General features: G+C 33.5%; 1 protein-coding gene across 2 annotated transcripts; it reads left to right on the top strand.

Moving 5' to 3' along the window:
• The first annotated feature begins 36 nt into the window (after positions 1–36).
• Positions 37–20,172, top strand: LOC133195678 (ribitol-5-phosphate xylosyltransferase 1-like). 2 transcript variants are annotated; one of them, XM_061331584.1, is made up of 6 exons: positions 37–328; positions 2,414–2,575; positions 13,839–13,938; positions 14,423–14,728; positions 15,636–15,806; positions 16,046–20,172. In XM_061331584.1, the coding sequence occupies exons 1-6, from the start codon at positions 190–192 to the stop codon at positions 16,470–16,472; spliced, it is 1,305 nt and encodes a 434-aa protein (XP_061187568.1). In that variant the 5' UTR covers positions 37–189; the 3' UTR covers positions 16,473–20,172. The 2 variants fall into 2 exon arrangements, with proteins under 2 accessions (XP_061187568.1, XP_061187567.1); XM_061331583.1 differs by having other exon boundaries at positions 39–328; positions 2,405–2,575.
• Positions 20,173–20,247: the final 75 nt, after the last annotated feature.

The following is a 20,247-nucleotide window of genomic DNA, read 5'->3' on the forward strand; positions in this document are numbered from 1 at the left end:
GCTAGCGAAAGCGACACGGTCATGACGGTGCTCTGTAGACACTGGTCGATAAATGTCTTTCAGGTATATAAACAACACCGATCGAGGGAAAACTTTTAACTAGTAGTTATCCTTACTACCGAATATGGTGTTAAAATACAAGAACTTTTAGGAATGATGTCACGATAGATTTTGGGACTTGTGCGAGACATGAGAGTGAACTGTCGAAGGGTCGCTTTCTTTATACTGGTGGCTTACTTCGTTATCTCGTGTTATTCTGGTTTTCTTCTGATACAAAGACGCAGGGCTCAAGCCGCTTACGAATATCAACGCATCCAAGCTTTAACAGGTAAGTTTGTAGGCATAAATCAGTTTAAAATTTAAAAAAACTAAAGTGGGGGGGGGGGCACCTGCACCTACAGGTAGAAATCATATATCCGATTTTGTTGAACAGTACCATAGAAAAATATTGTTGACTTTAATCTGTATGAATTTTTTAATTGAGGATATAAGAGGAAAACTCTGATTAACATAGGAAGGAAATTTCGAGGAAATATTGTTCATCCTTTAATTTGTATGAAGATTAATTGCTACGTTATAGTGGTCAGTGCATTGTTGTGTGGTTTTATGGACTTGGCTGTTTGCCTTAGGTAGGAATAAATGAGATATAGAGGCCCGATAAACCCTGACTCAACGTTCATTACATCATACAGGACCTTTGTCCACTGCAGAATATTTAAATTGATTGTTTGAACATAATGTAAAGTTACGAGAGCATTTAAAAAGTTTTTGAAAGTGCTCTTAATGTATTTGAACAAGCAAGTATAAAGAAATGCATGATCTTTTCAGTTTGTTAAATGTTTCCAGTCAGACACTTTTAGTTCGTTAAATCTTTCTAATTAGCATGATTAGACACTTCTTTACTTTTAATGTATCGCAGTGCAGTAAATAACAGGAACAAGAAAGTTACTTCAAAGAAAAAGAATAAAAAAGAGTAAGAGCTTCATAACTTAAGCCAGATTATGTTTTTAGTGTGGCATACATTAGATAATGTAATTTGCTCAATTAATTAATTTTTTATTAGCACCTTTTGGAAGTTGTTATTTTATAAAAGTAAATCTCTGGAATGTTAAATAATTGCCAGCATCTTTATCATGGACAGAGAATATTTGCACCTACACAAAATGCTCTAAGGAACAATTAATATAACCAACAAGTTCTATAGAACATCTGCAGAGATGTACCTTTTTAGATATGATGTCGCTTGTTAGTGCGAAATTCACATCAGGTCCGTGGGCTTTATATTACAATTTTTCCATTATTGTGCATTTGGCAGATAAAATAAGCAGCGTGCAGCTAAATTATAGGGGTCTGAAATTACACCCTATAACTGAAAAGAGTATTTAGACATGTATACATTTTACAGATTACATAACCTGCACTCTTTGTGGTAATTGTCATTAGATGAGTCACCCAAGAGTGCACAGGCATCATGCATGCATGGTCACAAACTTGTTATTAAATTAATTTTTCATACAGAAATTTGCATGCCTTATTGGTATTAATCGTGTTAATTTAAATTCAACCTGTTGGTGTTAGACAAGTATACAATACATGTTAAGTTGAAGGAACACAACACAGCTCTTGTGAATATCCTTAAGAAAAAAAGAATAATCTTGGTTAATGTGACTACCTGTGTCACCTGTTTTTTTAATAAATCAGGGATCATTTGGGTCAGGGTCACTCAGCCCGCAGCCCTTCTTTTTCCCTCTATTTTACGAAGGGGTCGGTCTCTGTCACTGTGACATGAATGGCCTGGATACTTATCTCTTTACAAACTTAATTCATACTAGAAATATTCAACAAAGAGAGAGAGAGAGAGAGATGCAACACCCAGGGTTGTCCTGAAGACCTGGGGGCCGGAGAATTTCCCTGCCTATAATGGCATAATCCCCCGGTTATTCTTGTATTCCCCTCAACCCCCTGTTAGGGGAGGAACCACATACCCCTTATACTTTTTTAATACCCCCTGCTATTTCTGAATCAATTCTTAGTGACATCCCTGAACACCTGATAGTGTTCAAGTCTTGTCAAAGGTGAAGCTCACCTCATTGACAAGTGTAATTTTTTTTAACAAAAACCAGGTGCTGCAATATAAAACAACAAAACCAAAATTTTACACTGCACAGACCATTTGAGGTATTTCTCATAAACTTATTTGTCACGTTTTGCAATACTTCAAATTACAATCCACTGATCCAGTAACTTCCTAAGGTGCTCTAAGAATTGGAAGATGCACATAAGATTTGAGTTTGCATCTATAAGCTGCTTAGTACGTATTTCAGTTTTGTGAAATATATATATATATATAAAAGAAATGACTGTACAATTTGACTTCATGCAAAATACAAATTTTCTTTTCCAGACTTTTCAGATGACAATGGGAATGCCATAGGAAGACAAGCGGCACAACTCCAGTACAGACATCAGTTTCAGAAAATCCTATGGAACCTTGAGGATGATCAGAATGTGGTTGCCATGGGAAACAAGAGCAAGCCAGAGTACATTGTGGAGATTTGGGGAAAAGCTGCCATAAGTAAGTCTACACTCTTAGAGGATTCCATACAATGTCTAATGCATGTATAATTGTCCATCTAATGCAGGAATAATTGTACAATGATCTCTGTTAAATCAGCATACTGCAATATGAGGAATATATTTTATTGCTTTAGTGGGAAAGAACTGTCCACTGAGAGCATTAGACTTGTCACAATTTTTTTTTGGTATTGGACCATGCATGTAATGTGTTAACAAGCACTTGATCATTTATCGATATCATATCATAATTCTTTTGAAGATCTTGTTATCTGCTCTTATCTGCCGACATGCATGTGTCAATGCATGATACAAAAATACAGTGGATAAAAGATCCGTACTAAATACCGGTAGTCTTTTTACCGAAAATGTAATATTATGCTCTGTAGATATTGTGTTCACAACTAATATCATCCGTCAACTGGTATGTTTGCTGCAAAATATTGTACTTGTTGAATGCATGGAATGAAATTAAAATACGCAACATGAAACAAGACTAAATATTTGATCAGAGAACTGGCAATTCTATATCAAAATGATCAGAAAAAACTGAATGGCAGAATACCATAAAGGGGAGACATTTTGTCTGTTAGCTATAAGCTCTGCATTTTGTCTGTTAGCTCTAACCTTAAGGTGTAAGCTCTGACTTCACTATTTTGGTTTTAGAGACATTTTGTTTTAAACAGTGCTCTTTGGGAAAAGATTAATTTTGATTTTAATGAAAGAAATATGAAACAACACTTGAAATCAGTCATAACCATGCACTGAATTCATGAAATAACAGGTTTGTCTTAAAGAAAAGAAAAAAATATGTTTCAGAGTTCCTCCTTGCTCAAATGTTTGTTGGTAGAGTTGACGTTACATACAGTGTAGAATTCTAATTTAAATTGATTGACTTATGGCAAGTCAAAATAGGTCTGGGTGATCAAACTATTTCTTTTGCCCAAAACTCATTAGATTTGAATGTGAATTTCAAAAATATTCAAAAATCATAGTCTCCATTGTACTCTGTCGTACTATTGCAAACTTACAGATGAAGGATTTTTTAAACATTATGCTACCAATAGCAACTTAGATTCTTTGATAAATTCATATCACTGTTTTGAGCTGAATGGTCAGGATATGCATGGATAGGAACTGCATTGTGTAAAAGCTGATCACTTGCGGCGTTCAGGCAGATTTTGCCCCGGTTGCTAAGATAGCTCATTTAGTAGAGCACCTGACTAGTGATTCAGGAGGCCTGGGTTTGAATCCAGTGGTCCGTCACATTTCCCCCAGTGTTACATTTGGTGCTACTAGCTATGCCATGCGCTCATTGCCCTGAATGGAGGTGACAATTAAAGACCTGTCAGGGAAGAGCCTGAGTTGGTGTCTTGGAGGACAAAGACCTTTAAAGAGGGAGGAATGTGGTGGTGAGCAGGGTTGGTAGAGCACCTGACTAAGATTCAGGGAGGCCAAAGTTAAAATCCTGGTCAAGTCCGTCACATTTTCTCTTCTCCAGTTACGCTCTCAAGGAACTAGTGCCAAATTTTTATAGATAGCAGACATATATCTCTACCTCTCACATAAAGTTGTCTAAAGAGCATTGATGATTCAGACTAAGATGTTTTCAAAAACAAAGGATATTTTTATCTTCAACAAGAGTTAATTGTCATGGTTTATGTATACTTTATAAAGATTTCTTGGTAACAGCTTTTCCCAGCCTTATCATTATTTAGCACCTAATCTGTGATAAAAATGTCATCTTTTTACTGCGCTGTATAAAATATTGGATAGCTGAACCAGATATCATTTATCCACCATAGCAAACGATCTTCAGAATTCATTAACAACTTTCACAAGCAACTAACAGTATTCAAACCTAGAGAATTGATCCTATTTGGTCCACGTCTTATGGCCAAAGCAAGTGACGAACAAAGAAAAGAAAAAAAACATAAAAAACATAAAAACCCTAACACAAAATGTTTCTTCTGAGACAGACTTTAACACTCGGCGTCAAGGAATTGAGTATCGAAGAGCAAACGATTTTCTCTGGGGAACCCTTGAAGTATGATCCAGGATGGCCTCCAGTGAATTTAAAGTCGAAATTTCTGGCCTATTTTTCTATACTTTACCAGAGAAACGTGTTTGTTAAGTAACAGAGTGTTGATTGTCAACCAGAAGTGTCAAATAATGGCAGAGGTTGATGAGAGAGTTTATTTTTTGTAAGAATTGGTGATGAATGGCAGTGTCTGTATTCAGGAGACCTTTACTGGCAGTAATGATCACCTTGAGATTTTATATCTTTTAATTAGATATTAACAGTTGTTTAATTTGTATGCAATTCTAAAGGGTTTTATTTTGGAGTAGTAAGATTAAACAAACCTCTCTTGAGAATGTTAATTTCGAGCAGTTTCTTTTCACAGGTTGATTTATTCAAATACTGTACAAAAAATTTCAATACTTTGAATGTATCCTTTCTGTAAGAATTAAAGGTTGTAAAGTTAAACATCACAGAAATGCAATTATGTCCTGAATTAAGTGAGATTTTAGGAGGTGATCGAGTCAGTCAGTAAGTAGAGACGGCTTTCTATGGATCTCTAACACAAATCACCATGGAACAGTCTGTTCTTAATTCTCAAGACACTTTCTTAGCATTAAATATTATCTAAAATAAGTATGGAAATTTTAATGTGTGGTAATTGTACTTTCAACAGAATATATAGTGTAAATAGATATTACAGAGATTTTATTTAAACAGGTTAACTTTTTTCATTCATTTCTATCATTTAAAAATTATTTAATCTAAACAATATTTCCATGTCCATTTTAAAATTTTTAAAATAGGTATATACAAAATAATGCTTTGTAATGCTATGTAATACAGTCCCTGAAACGTTCTACTTTCCCGTTTTTCCGTTCGCTCACCGTTCGTTCAGCGTGCGTTCACCGTTCGTTCAATGTGCGTTCACCGTTCGCTCTCCGTTCACAGTTTTGCGTTCACCGTTCACCGTGCGCTCGCGTTCACCGTTCACAAAGCGTTCAGCGTACGCTCTTCGTTCCGTTCACTTTGCGTTCACCTTGCGTTCAGCGTTCACCTATCGTTCAGTTTTCATTGTCATTCGGAACTCCAAAGTGAAAGGACTTATCTTTTTGTAGGGAATGAGTTACAGGTTTTTTAATTTAATAACTAACATATCATGTTTGAAGTATTATTATTTCATGTTGAAAAATATCTACGATATATATTTTTATTATTCTAACTTAGCTGTTAGGTTATTTATTAAATTACTCTGGAAAATAAATGTTGTTATAAGCACATTCTGTACCTATGTAGAACGATGCTGAAATATTAAATATAACTAAGGGCAATGTGCAAATACTTCAAGCACTGCAACATTTTGTTATTTTGTTAAAGACGACAAATCGTTAATGGTGACATAATTACATATGTATCTAAGTCAAATAATTACGCAGCAAAATTACGAAAATATTTATTTCTAACACGTTTTTTTTTTCAATTACTACAGAAAATATGATAGAACTAGTTCTGAGAGTTATACATAGTACTGCGGATATACTGTTAATTTATTATCTTTGGAGCGAATTAAATTGATAGTGTGGTTAAAGGAAATATTTATTTGAAATGTACTGCACTACAGAATTTTCTCTAATATAATATGTAAAGTCTATAGTTATAGAGAAAAAAAAATCTTTCTTCACCGTAACTTTATATGTTTGCCATTCGATATGATTAATACCCCCCCCCCCCTTTTCCCCTAGATTGGTTATTTAGTCAGTACTGTATTTCCAGAATATTTTAATCAACATTTTTAAAAAAAAAATAAGTTAAGGTCTTTTTTAGAACAAAAATTTCAGTCTCAAAACAAACATGCATCTTAAAAAAGTCAAAAAATAATAGTAGTTCAAAATGTACACGTGTCGGCGGTGGTATTTGAAATTAGAGGAGAGTATGTTTCAAATTCAAGTGTTAATGCCCAATGTATTTTATTCATTTATTATTCAAATGTTGGGATCAAATCTAGAAATGATAAAAATAAATGTTATAACTTGTTGGAAATACTCGCATTTCGTCTTCGATGGGACGAAACTTTCACACCTGCACAGTGTCGAATGATTTTGATTTTACAGGACAAGTACGTGACTTCGTGTGAACTTGAAGCAGGAAAATAAAAACGAGTAATACTGTCAAACAAATGGATAAAAAAAAAGTTACTTTCACTGTCTGATATATTTAGAAAAAAATTTCAGAGTTTTTGTTTAATATTGGTACGAACAATTAGCGAAGCCTGAAAGGAGGGGGGGGGGCTAAACGGAATCTCTCTCTCTCTCTCTCTCTTTCTCTCTCTCTCTCATTTGTCTGTTTAATAAAAACTATAACAGCATACTACATAAATATCAAGTTCGGAAAATTGAATTTATAACAAATAATAAGAATATGTATCTTTGTATTAGCTTATCCGAGTATAACCACGGCCATCTACATATACATGTAGAAGTCTGCTCAATAAATCATCATAAAAAATAGAAATGACACATAATATATTATTGTATTAAAAATTTAAAATACGAGCGTATAAATGCAAAACCTCCACTGACTTTTGTAATTATTTTTTTTTTCATTACTTTACACGAAATCACCCTGACACAGAGATATATGAATGGATGTTTCAGCCGCTTTACTTCATTCTATAAGTCAGAAGTTTTCTCTGATTTGTTTATACTTCAGCGTTCGGCAACAATTGCAATGTTTTGATGCGATAAGAATCATGTGATTAAAAACTTAATGTGCATGCATCGTCTTTCTTAGGACAATTTTGGAGAATTTATTTATTGACTTATTTATTCATTCATTTATTGGTTTACTTATTTATTATTTATTTTTTTTTTTTTGGCACCTAACATTTTAAGGACATACGCAAGGTACCTTACCTACTGATAATTTTTCAAGATATTCTTAATTTAAGATTAGAGTGCCATCAGATGTTCATAGACAAAAAATTGGCATGCATTACCAGGGGTTTTGAAAAGATATCAGTTGATGAAAATTCTTGTGTAATATAAAGAAAAATATACAAAAATTACTAAACATATATTCTAGATGTTCTGTTTATCAAAACTTGTTTTAGAAGAAGTGTACAACAGCATATATAGACATTAAAATGTAGCACACAGTTCTTTAAGTATTGGAACTCTTCAACACCAGGGAAAAAAGACAATAAAGTTCAAACTACATTGCGTATGTCCTTAATACAATAAAATAGTTTCAATGCAGGGAAAATATCAGAGGCATTCCGAATATATCGTTCATCTTGCGTTCACCGTTCGTTCACCGTTCACTTTGCGTTCGCGTTTGCGCTCCGTTTGCGTTCTGCGTTCGCTCACCGTTCACCGTTCACACATCGTTCACCAAGTTGCGTTCAGCGTTCACATATCGTTCACTCACTGTTCGCTCTGCGTTCGTTCAGCGTTCGTTCACCGTTCGTTCAGCGTTCGCTCACCGTTCAAGTGGGAAAGTAGAACGTTTCAGGGACTGTACCAGCATTACTCTGGATTTGAAAAAGTAATGCAGCATTACATCACCATTACATGGAATGCAAATAATTTGGCATTACACTTTACTAGCATTTTCACTTTGAGTTCAAGTAATGCATTGCAACGCATTACCATTACATTTAGCATAACCCCAAGCCTGCTTGTGTAAGATACCCTTTCTTTGAATAGATGTAACTTGCTTTTATGCATAGAACTTGTTCTAAATTCTATAGATACCTATTAAATATATACCAATCTGTTGACAGTTTTTCTCAGTGTTCAACCTCAGTATGTGCACTAATTTGATTGCTTACATATATAAGGCCAAAGCTCAGGAATTGTCTGCAAACTGCATTTATAGATTAAATCAATTTTTATATTCCCATAAGATTTTTTAAATTAAAAAAATGTAATTATATATTATCTGAACACAACACTGGCTTAAGAACGAGGAAAAAAAGTACATAACATTTGTATGCCAAGAAAGCTTTTATTTCTACAGAAGTAGAACCATAAATCATTCATTTTGATTTCTCATTTACTGAACACAAGAGTTGCATTTTAAAGACCTAATAACAATGTCATTAATTGAACAACTATTTTTCCAAGCTTTAAAAGAGCTGCACATTTTCATGTTTTGCTTTTGGCAATATTTTAAGTTATAACATATTTAGTTAAAGGAAAGTTTGAGATGCACACTTACAAAAAATTCTTTTTAAATTTATGATCATTGTTAATTGCCATTTCCATCAAATTTTGCTTCTGACTGATCTTTTTAGAACTTTGCATGAAGTTGCAACTCCCTCTGTTCAAATACAATATGATAAGGTAAGCCAAATGGTGAAACACTGTACAAATAAAATTAGAATTTATTCTTAGGGATCTTTTTTGTGTCACCATCTTCTGTGACGGGGAACCTTGGCTCAAATGATTGGTCTCCACGTCTCACTGTGGATTCAAACCTGCAACATATTGATCAACTCCTTACTAGTTACATAAATCTAACCACTTTGCCAATGTGGGTGACTCTGAAATTGTCATCCTCGGACAACATTGTCAGGATAGAAATTTTGTCCCATATGGTACACAATTATAATTGCTGAAAAATCCCATTTCACTGTCTACAGACTTGTGTCTTTCCTTTCCTCAATGATAAAACCACTAAAGGGGCAATCATTTCTCTCTACAAATTAACCTGTTCATTGGGTGGTCTTGAGGTCGGTGACCAATCCCTGTGTAAATTCTGCTTAATTCAGCTGTAATCTTGCAGCCTTTGTGTAATTATGGAGTGGCAGCTATTTAACCTCACTGGCAGTCAGTCATCTATAGTGTCCCCATAGTAATTGGTCTGTCCCTAGAGATTTATGTATGTCTGTAAAATGATGCTAAAGATGAACTCCTTCTATGCTTGTCGATCTGTCTGATTCTTGACACAGAAAGTCGCCATAGCAATAGTCTGTTATTATAGTTCAATAAAATATCGCAGGAATTGAACCCCAGTGAATAAATCTATAATTGTAGTACATCTTCAAATGTACAGGGACTCAGGGAGATGGGTATTTTGAGTGTATTCTGGTTCAAAGTTGACGTGCAGTGCCCTCATTTTTGCATTATTTCATGCTCAAACGAATCCCTAAGAGTATATGTCTTATAAACACTGGTTGCCCTTTATTTGTACAAAATGATTTACACTGATGCATTTGATTATATAATTGGTAATGATGATAATAGTGAAACTGCGTGTCCAGTAATACATGTATATAGATTAATAGATACCTATCATACGTGTATAGAAAAATTAGAAATAATGCTCCATTCTACTTATTAAGAATTACTTGAATTCCAGTTGATTTCATCAAATCTGCATAAACTGGGCTTTTTTCCATAATTATATATTCTGTACTAAAATTTATTAGTCTATCATACAGTGTAATCAACTTTTTAGGAGATACCCTAACGTTACAGTGCGGCACATATTATGAGCTTCTTTACAAGATGTTGGTTTTGATATTTTTTTCTTCCTAGTAGATTCCTTATCCCAGAATGTTAATGTTCAGATATTCCATAATTAATCTGTCTCCCGTGGAGAAAGGGGCTTTTTTTATTAAACCAATTAGGACGTTATTCTTGAGGAAATTAATCGGGAAGAAAGATAGATGCAGTTAGTGCTGGGATTATGGGACTGAATCTGCATGTTGATGAGCTAAAGACATTTTAAATTAGGCTCCAATAATAGCTGATGGATTTCTCCATCTTTTTTCATGATGAAGTGGCTAAATTAGGTTGAGAGGTGTGAAGGCGATGTAAGACTCTCTGAAATGAGCAGGGAAGATGGGTTTATATGGAGAAGTAATGGACCTTTAATATAATCAGTGGTCCAAATCCATTTTGGGTCCCTCTGAAAAATGGATGAGAAGCAGTTAAAGTGGTTAATATTTAAGACGTAAAGAGAGAAAAAAAGGGGGAAATTCTGTTGTATTCACTTTTTGTCTACATTGAATTTCAAAGCCAGTACATGTACATTTGTATATATAATTGGCTTATTGTTGATTGAATTTCAAGACCGAAAAGAAATTACCATAAATATGCTTTTAGCAAAGTGCCAGGGACAAACAATTTTGATTCATTGTAAACGTAATTCACTTTACGTTTTAAAACTGTAGATACTGTTACAGGGAATGAAAATAACTTTGCTGAATTCATTAAAGATTGTTTACTGTATTAAACTAGTACTGTGTTTTACTTTGTGGATCAAATTAATTAAGACTTTTAATTCATCAATTTATGATACCAAAAAAGTAAATATGACTCACTTTCAATTGTCAGTGGTCATAAAAAAAATTCTTGAAATACTAGACAATTTTATTAATGAAGCCATTTTTTATGACTGTCACAAATCGTGTAAATCCTGGTCTCAGCAGGTACCAGGGATCAAAATCTCACTCCACGTTGCTTAAAGGCATACATCACCAGGATGTGTCAAACACAAATTGTCCTCTGCCATTTTTAGCAAATGGAGAAAAAAATTCTATTGTAGTGGAAGATGTACATGTATAATTCACCACTGAATCATTGTTAATTCACATTCAGAGTTTTCAGCTATGGTCCAGAGAGGAACTGAATCAGATATCTATTTGATAATTATGAAAGAACAGCGAGAGATGAAAATGATAAGAGGATATGTTGTTAAATTTCATTTTCATATTTTTTTTAACTTCCTTGAAAAGTGTTTGAATTTAATCTCAGTTTCAGATTAATTTACTCATCCCCTGCCATTGAAACCAAAGGGGACTAAATGTTTCATTCATTTTGTGTATGTCTGTCTGTTCTATCTATCAGTCTGTCACACTTGGTTTTCCGCAGTATTTTCCTAATTTTTAATTCAGTCCGCTTCAATGATTTTTGATGGAATTATAGAGCCTTTTTAATTTTAAGGGGAATCAGATGACACTTGCAGATATATATAGTATTGTTTGTGCGGTACTCTTAGAATGCTAAATGTTGAATTTGCTACAGTGCAATTTATGACCAGGCCATTTCATTAATTAAAGATTTCCATTTAAAATTGTTAAATAAAATTTGTGGCATTCATGTTATATAAACATGTATTATAATATTAATAGTTAAAAAAAAAACATCTCTATTATTAGCGAGAACTACCCAGTGAATTTAACAAGTATAGGCAAATGAATGACATTACAGTCAAACCTCATTATCTCGAACTCCATGGGACCAAGAAAAAACTTCAAGATATCCGAGGATTCGAGATATACGGGGTAAAATACTTAAGGGGTTGGGACTTCAAAATCACTTCGACATATCCATGGTGTTTGAGATATCCATGTTCGAGATACCTCAGGTTCAACTGTATTATTAATATGACTTAAAATTGTGTGCACAATTTCATATTTCTAACAGTTGGCTGAATAACTTGAAGTAAATTTTGTGTGGAAACTGTTCTACATTATGATGTATTGTGGTTGCTTATAGTAAGAAAACTGTATTCACAATTTAGAATTCCAATCTGTCCAATATTTGTTAGGCTGCATGCAATCACATTATTTTCCTTGATTGAAAAATGTGAAATATAACAGGTCCACATGTTACACAAAAGCTACATAAATCACAACAACAAATTACTTTTCTCTCAGCTTGTCCATGTAATAATGTAATATACGGACAGAACAAAATAAAATCATGTTTTCCATTACATGAACTAAAACACATTATTGGAAGAACACAGTGTGACAAAAAGAGATATCTCTCCCTCTCAGGGTTATGTCACAAATCTGATCCATTGGCTGATGATGAAGAAATGTAATATGGAGATGGTTAGTTATTTATAGGGAGGCAGAATAATTATTTTCTTTGGAAGTAAATTCTCAGATTTCTGCCAGAGTTATTGACATTTCTCAATGATTAAGTGAGCTTCCATGTTGATTTTGGAAAAGGGCACCTGTCAATCAAACCTGTAGGTCACCAGAGGTCACAGTGATTATTGAATCAAATCTATCTTCATCTGCAGTTTACTGAATAACATGAAAAGTACTTAATATGCACTTGAATAATTATATGCATTGCTTTAAATCACATGTTACATACTGCTAAAATTTCTGAATCAGCAAATATGCGTAAGAAAAAGTTGCATATGGATTTATTAATGCTGAATGAAAGTGCCTGGAGAGCTTGAAAAATTGGAGAAGCTAAAGCACTTATGATAATTCTAATTCCTTTTATCCTGGCCACATTCCATAATGGGATTCAAGACCTGGACATAAGATCATATCCTTAACTCTGTGTTTCTAGAATGAATTGAGACTTTTAAAATTTTCTTCAATTTCAAGAACAGCAAAGCCATATTGATAATTAGTCATATTTATTTGGAAGCATCTTCAAGTATAATAGCTTAGATTCAAGTTTGTTCAAATCATGACCCCAGGGGGTAGGGTTGGAGCCACAGTGGTGCATGAAAAAAAAATTACAATGGAACATAAGGGAAAAAAATCTTGAAAAATTAGCTTCATCTCAAGAATGCAAAGCCATGATTTGTCATATTGATGTGGAGCTTTAGTATCCTTAGACAGTGTAAATTCAAGTTTATTTTTTAAATTGTGTCCCCTGGGGGTCAGGGTAGGACCACAGTATGTGGTCAAAATTTTGCGTAGAGATATATACAGTAAAACTCATTTAATATGAACACGGATATTGTGAATTCATGGATATAGCGAAGTTTTCTTGGATCCCCAGCTATATGAATTTAACAAGTCCCTTATATGGATATAACGAATTACGGATATAGTGAAGTAATTTCACAGGTCCCCGGTGAGTGACTTCGTTATAACCGAGTTTCACTGTAGAGGGAAATCTGCTGATGAATAACAGCAGGGCCATAGTTACTCATGTGAGCTTTGTGGCCCATGGGCCTCTTGTTTAATCATTTGAAATTGCTGAACATCATCAGAATTATAGCTGTTTGTCAAGTCACCAATTTAGTGTGGCTCTGATCAAGTCATCTTACTAGATGTATGTTAGAAGTGTGAACACACATAGGATCCTCCAAAAATTCCAAATTCTCTGCATACTTCTGTTCAAAATTGACACAGAAATATTTTTGTAGAATACAAATTCTTTTATTTTATGTTTATGCACGAAGCTCAGAAAGATCTACAATGTAAAAATTAAGCACAATTAAATGTATAATTGATGTTGATTGTTAATTTTTTCTTTAGGTCTGTACCTGTGGCAACACATTTTTGATGCTGAGCTTGGGCCCCGCATGGGGGGAGTGTGGAGCTATGGGACCAAAAGATTCCAAAATATAGAGTTCAGGTACTGCTGTCATGTAAATTGTATCAAATTATATCTTAAATGAAACCTGAATGCACATGTAAAATATTTTTTATCATCACTGCAATTTTAAAGATGCATGGTTATTAGGAAGAGTACTGATGAGTTTGTTTTCTTCTTTGATTGGATGTTGAGTTGTCTCCCTTTGTGAATGAAGAAAGTGTAGATAATGAACAATGATCAATCTCTAAAAAATCTTAAAACAATACAAGTGTATGAATAGGGCATGGAACATGGACCCTCTGAATTTCCAGAGGTGGGATCAGGTGCATAGGAGGAGTAAGAACTGTAAAGAAATATTGAAGTCACAACTGTCACATGTATGTAATCTGAATTGATTCATGACTTTTTTGTAGGTTGTTTGATAAGCAACTATTATAATAGTACAGCTAGCTTATAAATTAACACTGCTGATTCAGAAAATGATGTAAAAATGATTTTAAGAAAAAAAGTCTTCCTGCTTTAGATTTAGAACGGGACCAGGAGTAACTCCTTCAAAAGTGCCAAAAGACACACAGAACCTTGTACTGACCCTCAATGTCCGAGACTTCACAAAGATTGATCCGGCTAAAGCCTGGCTAGATGCTCTGTCTGGTTTCCCACAGCTGAAGAATGTTGCCGTGGTTCTCCTTGGCAATGAGCAATGTGACAACGAGTGGATCAAGCCATACTTAGTGACCAATAAGGGACCTGTCAAGTTTGTTTTTGTTGTTTATGATAGCCCTGATGTCGACAACAAGTACTTCTACCAGTGGCCACTTGGTGTTGCTACGTAAGTAAAACATTGGAATGAATCAGAGCAAATTCGGATAAAGTATATGGTTGATTTCTTATACAAAAGTCATGTTAATTCATATCTTCATTCTTGTATTACAAAAATAATGAATAATTGAAGTTACTGTAAAGCAGTTCCTGTAAATCTGTTTAGTTACTGTAAATGAAAATTACAGTTGAACTTCAGTATCTCGATCATCAATATCTCAAATACCATGGATATGTCGAAGTGAGTTGGAATTCCGAACTTCTCTTTCTCTGTGTATTTAACCTCAAGCTCGGTACCTCTGATCAGTCTTGGGATATCTTGAAGAATTTTTCCAAAATTCCATCAAGTTTGAGATAATGAGGTTTGACTGTATTGCAGTTAAGTCACAGCTGCTGACAATATCATGAATAATTACAAAATATTTTCTTGTTCAAAATATAAAGTGCTTAACAATGATCAATGGAAGTTACTCTAACAACTTATCATTTTACAAGACATTTGAAAATCATATCCAATTCTCACGAAATATATACAGTGTCTGGCAAAAATGAAGTCGCACAAAGTGTAAGTGATTTGATACTGTACACTAGGTAGTTCTTATTTAACACTGAACATTCAGGAGTAAATATTGTATATATTATCATTACAAGATATTGCTTCATTGCTAGCTATTAAATACAGGTATACCTTACCAAACATGCATAAATATTTCCTCAAGCTACTTCTGGTTTAACATATGATTTAGGTCAAACAACATGAAATTAACAACAATTTATAGAATTGATTGCATTGAATTAATATGTAACTCATAAACTAAACCGGGTGAAAATAGGCTATTCATCAACTGATATAGTTGTGTCTTTATCCAGCAATATAGTAAATAATGTACAATCTGCTATATGTTTTCATTTTCTAGTTATAGGAATTTTCCTAAAGTGAAAAGTGCCTTCATTCCAACCTCCATACAAAGAAAGCATATGTGTAACTACATGGGGACAATATATGTCAACTCTTCACGACAGGTGCTTCTGGATTTATTATCCACCCCTGAAATGAAGGACAGATGTTACGTCAAAGTTCGTCATGAGTAAGTATATGTTGCCTTTTTAATGGTCTACACTTACTAGATCATCTGCTCCAAAAGCAAGTCATTTTGAACACATTTTGTACAGTTGAAGACAAAATTTTGAGAGGGTTGTTGTAAGTGCAAATTGCAGAGATGATGGAGACTTCTTATTTCCATTCAGGTTCATTTTTTAGCCTCATTTTAGAAAAAAAAGAACTGAATTGTAGTACTTTTACATTGTAATATTTTGCATTTTTTAGATGGTTACCCGATGAAACCGAGGGCTCACGAGATAATTACCTTAAAGTATTAGCACACAGCGACCTCACTTTTAATCCTGTGGGAATGAATCCAGAATGTTACCGCATATATGAAGCCCTATCTTATGGCTCCATCCCAGTTATAGAGGATGTCCTAACCCCAGGGAATTGTGGGAACTCCTCTGGATTTCCAGTAAGTGCCCCTCATCGACTTTTAAAGTCTGAAAAAGCACCTGTGATATACATCAAAGATTGGCAAAAGGAACTTCCTTCCATTCTTGAGAAAGAGGCCAAAATGACACTGGAGCAGAAATCCAAACGAAGAAAGAACGTGTTGTTGTGGTATGAGAATTTCAAAGCTAAAATGAGGAACCGCTTTGTGTCTGTGATTCAGGAGAAATTTTTTGGTGTTCATCAGTTATTTTGAATATTATATTCCTGATAATTTGTGTGATAATTGCATCGAATATAATTGCCCCTTCATCTGTCCAGGCTAAAAAATGGGTTCATTTTCATTCGATGAAAATGATTTGTGTTCAGAAAATGTAATGGTCACGAAGACCTTCTTTTGACTCAATAGGTGGTAAAGGGGAAAGGCAAATCAGATTTGTGTGTACAGTATATTGAATGAAAAGTAGTGAGATAAGTTTTACAATTTCCCCCCTCATATGGAGGGCAAGATTTGTCTGTTGTTTCTGCATACACACTGTTCTAAAGAATGTGATAAGATATTGATAGCTTGTTGAAATTTAGAGAATGTATTATAATAATATATATTTGTGTAGATTTTTGTTATTTTTTATATACATCAAGGATGTACGTGTCTCAATGAACAAAGGTTGTTAAGTGTACAGAAAACTTTTTTTTTCATATTTGTACATATATGTGTTAATAATTATATAGTCTTTTACTTCAAAGGCAGCTGATACTGTGTAGCTTGTAATTTTTTTTTCATTAAATCATTAAGTAATCATTAAATTAATTATGAAAATGTACAAAGAAAAAGGGAAATTTTAAAATGGGTTCGATTAAAATTTACAGGGATTTGATCGAGTTACTCCAAACTTTCTAAAAACAAAGTAACACAATTTTGACAACATACATGCATCATACATGTAGATACCTTATCTGTAAGTTAAACCCAATTTTTAGAATAACTGATTTTTTTCAGAAATAACTTGTGGCTCAATTCTTTGGTATGAAAAGAATTTTTTTATGTAATAATATTCAGATATTATTAAAAAAGAACTGGACGTACAGGTCCTTGTTTTGATGTGCAGTTTTACTTAAAGTAAAACATGAGATAAAATAAGAGCATTAATATTTGAATTGTCAAATGTATGGTCATGATGGTTAAATGTACATTGTGCGACTAGGATAAAAGTGTCATCTTGGTTATATCATATACATATATACATTACAAACACCCTGGAAATGTTGAAAATAGGGACTGCTGAGCTAATTCCTCCTGTATGCTGTATATATTTGTGTTGAAAAAAGGGTAAAATGAATTCATTCTATAATGACTCCTTGCCAAAATTTGTTAAGGACCCTCTATACACCTGTGCAAAATGTTTTTTGAACATTGAGAAAATTATATTGAATAAATTTGTAAATAATGAGCTTATCAATTTAATTTTCAATATATGGTACGTGGCATTTACCTCCAGGAAAAATGTTCAAAGACAATCAAGTATCAATGAACAGAAATCACTATTGTTTACTTCCGTGGAGAAAATACATGCGAATAGAATAAAGTGTTCATTTAATTTCTCTTGGCCATTTAAAATGTTATGAATGCTTGAACTAATTACAGATTGAGTAATATACTGTAAATTTCAATTGATTAGAATTTAGATCTAAGGACAGATCACTCTAATTGCAGAAAAATACCATAGAATCAGAACTCTTTACTGTGCAGTGTAGAGAGGGTTCTTAAATGCATGTAATAATGTGTGGTCAGCATTTGTTAAGGGGAATAACTCTTCACAGAGAACTTTTGTTCAGTTCCATAGGCCGATGAAATATTTTGGATCATTATTTTTGTTTTCCTTCTGAATGATATTAGAATAGGAAAATGATTAAGTGTACCCAAGATTCATTTGAATTTTCAGAAATCTAACAAGCTGAAAATGTGAATTCATCTTAATTTAAAAAAGACATAATGTCTCTGATAGATACAATATAAAGGGTACTGTTCATCAAATCTCATTATTTCTACACATTTGAACTATTGATACCAGTTAAAATCTATAGTGTTAGGATACAAACTACAGTTCTTTTTGGTGGTGGTTAGGGGGAGTAGGGGTGTTAACATTTATGTGGTCACATAGGATGAAGAGGTGGGGAGGTAGATTTTGTCACCCCCCAAGGTTTTTAATAAAATTGATTATGTTTGAGATACATGTACCTATATTGTTTACTTTTAATCTTCTCATGTTGTATAATATATTTCTTGTCAAAAGAAAAAAAATTAACATGCCAAAATCATGGTTATCATGTTATACTTATTAACTATTGCTAGTTCATCCCACAAATGGTGCTGCTATTATTCATAGCTTGAATAAGTAATTTCAATTATGTGTATATATTTTTGATTACTTACATAACTTGGTGTTTGATTTATGTCTCAGTTTCATAACCATTATAATTATGAAAAAGTTAGTTCTACTTCAGTGTACTCAAGTCAGCTAAAATGTTTACATCAAAATATTTCTGAAATACAGCTCAGCACTGGTATTTTACTTATTTAGTCTTATTTCATAAGTTTAAGATGCATTAAATTCATAACTGTTCTATTTTTCCCTGTTGAAACATACTGCTATTGTTGGAACCCATGGGTTTTCTCTCCATTATACTTCGCAAAGTTGAATGTACTGTAACGGAGAGAAAACCCGTGGGTTCCGACAATGACATACTGCATACAGCCTAAATTTTGCTGACCCCTCCCCCCCCCTCATTTTGCAGGTTATTGCTCCTCATTGTAGGTGTTAATTTCACAAAATGATTTAAATATATTGTTCCATTGTGAAAATAGCAAAAATAAAATGTTGAAAAGAAACTATGACTGTGGTGTCCATTATTAGATAATTAAATGTCGATAGTGCCGCTACATGTAGGTTTACAAAAAGCACTGTTGATGCTACGTACATGTATTAAGAATTTAGAGTAAAAAATTGAGCTTTCTTACTGGTAGAAATTATTCGTCTTCTCCATATTCTGTTTAATGTCACATTCCATTTGATATCTAGGCATTCTAGCATAAAACTTGAGAAGTGTAGCCATTTATAACATCCGAGTACTTTTTGACATGGTCGTAATTAAAGTGGTTTAATATGCTAACAGTAACTTTTGATTTGGAGAGAATATTAAAGATGGAGTCCATGTACCAATAGGAGGGTAGTGACATCAAGCAATGCTGTAACCCACTTTGACTGAATTGGACACTCAAAATAATATTGGTTTTCTGAGTTGTTGTATGATAAGGGGAGATCACTGTTTTCATCATCAAAATCAATTGATTTTAGGGGAGCTTCTGAGCAGTCCATTTTGACAAAGAATTACCGTTGTTCCATGTGAATGTGCTGTACACATTGTTCCAGCTTAATTGTTGAATGTGCATTCCATAATTATGCTAGTGATATAACAGACTACCTGATTTAATATGCCATCTTCTCTAAAAAAGAGCTGTACAACTGAATATTGTTCTATATGTTTCAATAAATGAAGGAGACAACCTGTTTTTATTTGTAGATGACCATATTGTACAGTAAAACTTGTCTAATCTGGATGTTGTGTATTCCAAAATCTTATCAAATATAGTGAAAACTTTAAGTGCCTTTCAGTAAATTCAATTGTGTAATATGTTTCCTAATCCGGGATGTCTTATCTGGCAATTTACTATGGAACCATTAATGCTGTGTGGATTAGACAAATTTTACTGTGCATGTTTTTTTAGTAAGGCTACCTTACAAAGAAGAATTTTTCATAGAAAATAATTTGATCGGAGCTTAATTAAGAATAGTGATTAGTTATTTTGATTCTTGTAAATTCTTTGATCAATTTCATTGTTAAGTGTAGTTTCTTACATTTCCTGATTGTCAGAAGAATAAAGGGAGAAAAATTAACTTGTTCTGTATGTTTATGACCAATATCAAAACTGTCAATTCGCCCAGACATAGTTGTGGTCTTGATTTGATTTC

This window comes from Saccostrea echinata, unplaced genomic scaffold, assembly GCF_033153115.1.
Source record: "Saccostrea echinata isolate AGI-Se365-2 ecotype Australia unplaced genomic scaffold, CSIRO_AGI_Sech_v1 ptg000029l, whole genome shotgun sequence".
In the NCBI taxonomy this organism is placed as follows: Eukaryota; Metazoa; Mollusca; class Bivalvia; order Ostreida; family Ostreidae; genus Saccostrea; species Saccostrea echinata.

Coding starts and splice junctions, on each gene's coding strand:
- LOC133195678 (XM_061331583.1), top strand. CDS start 190: ATGAGAGTGAACTGTCGAAGGGTCGCTTTCTTTATACTGGTGGCTTAC. Junction 14,729..15,635: donor TGGCCACTTGGTGTTGCTAC/GTAAGTAAAACA, acceptor TTCATTTTCTAG/TTATAGGAATTTTCCTAAAG. Junction 15,807..16,045: donor TACGTCAAAGTTCGTCATGA/GTAAGTATATGT, acceptor TGCATTTTTTAG/ATGGTTACCCGATGAAACCG.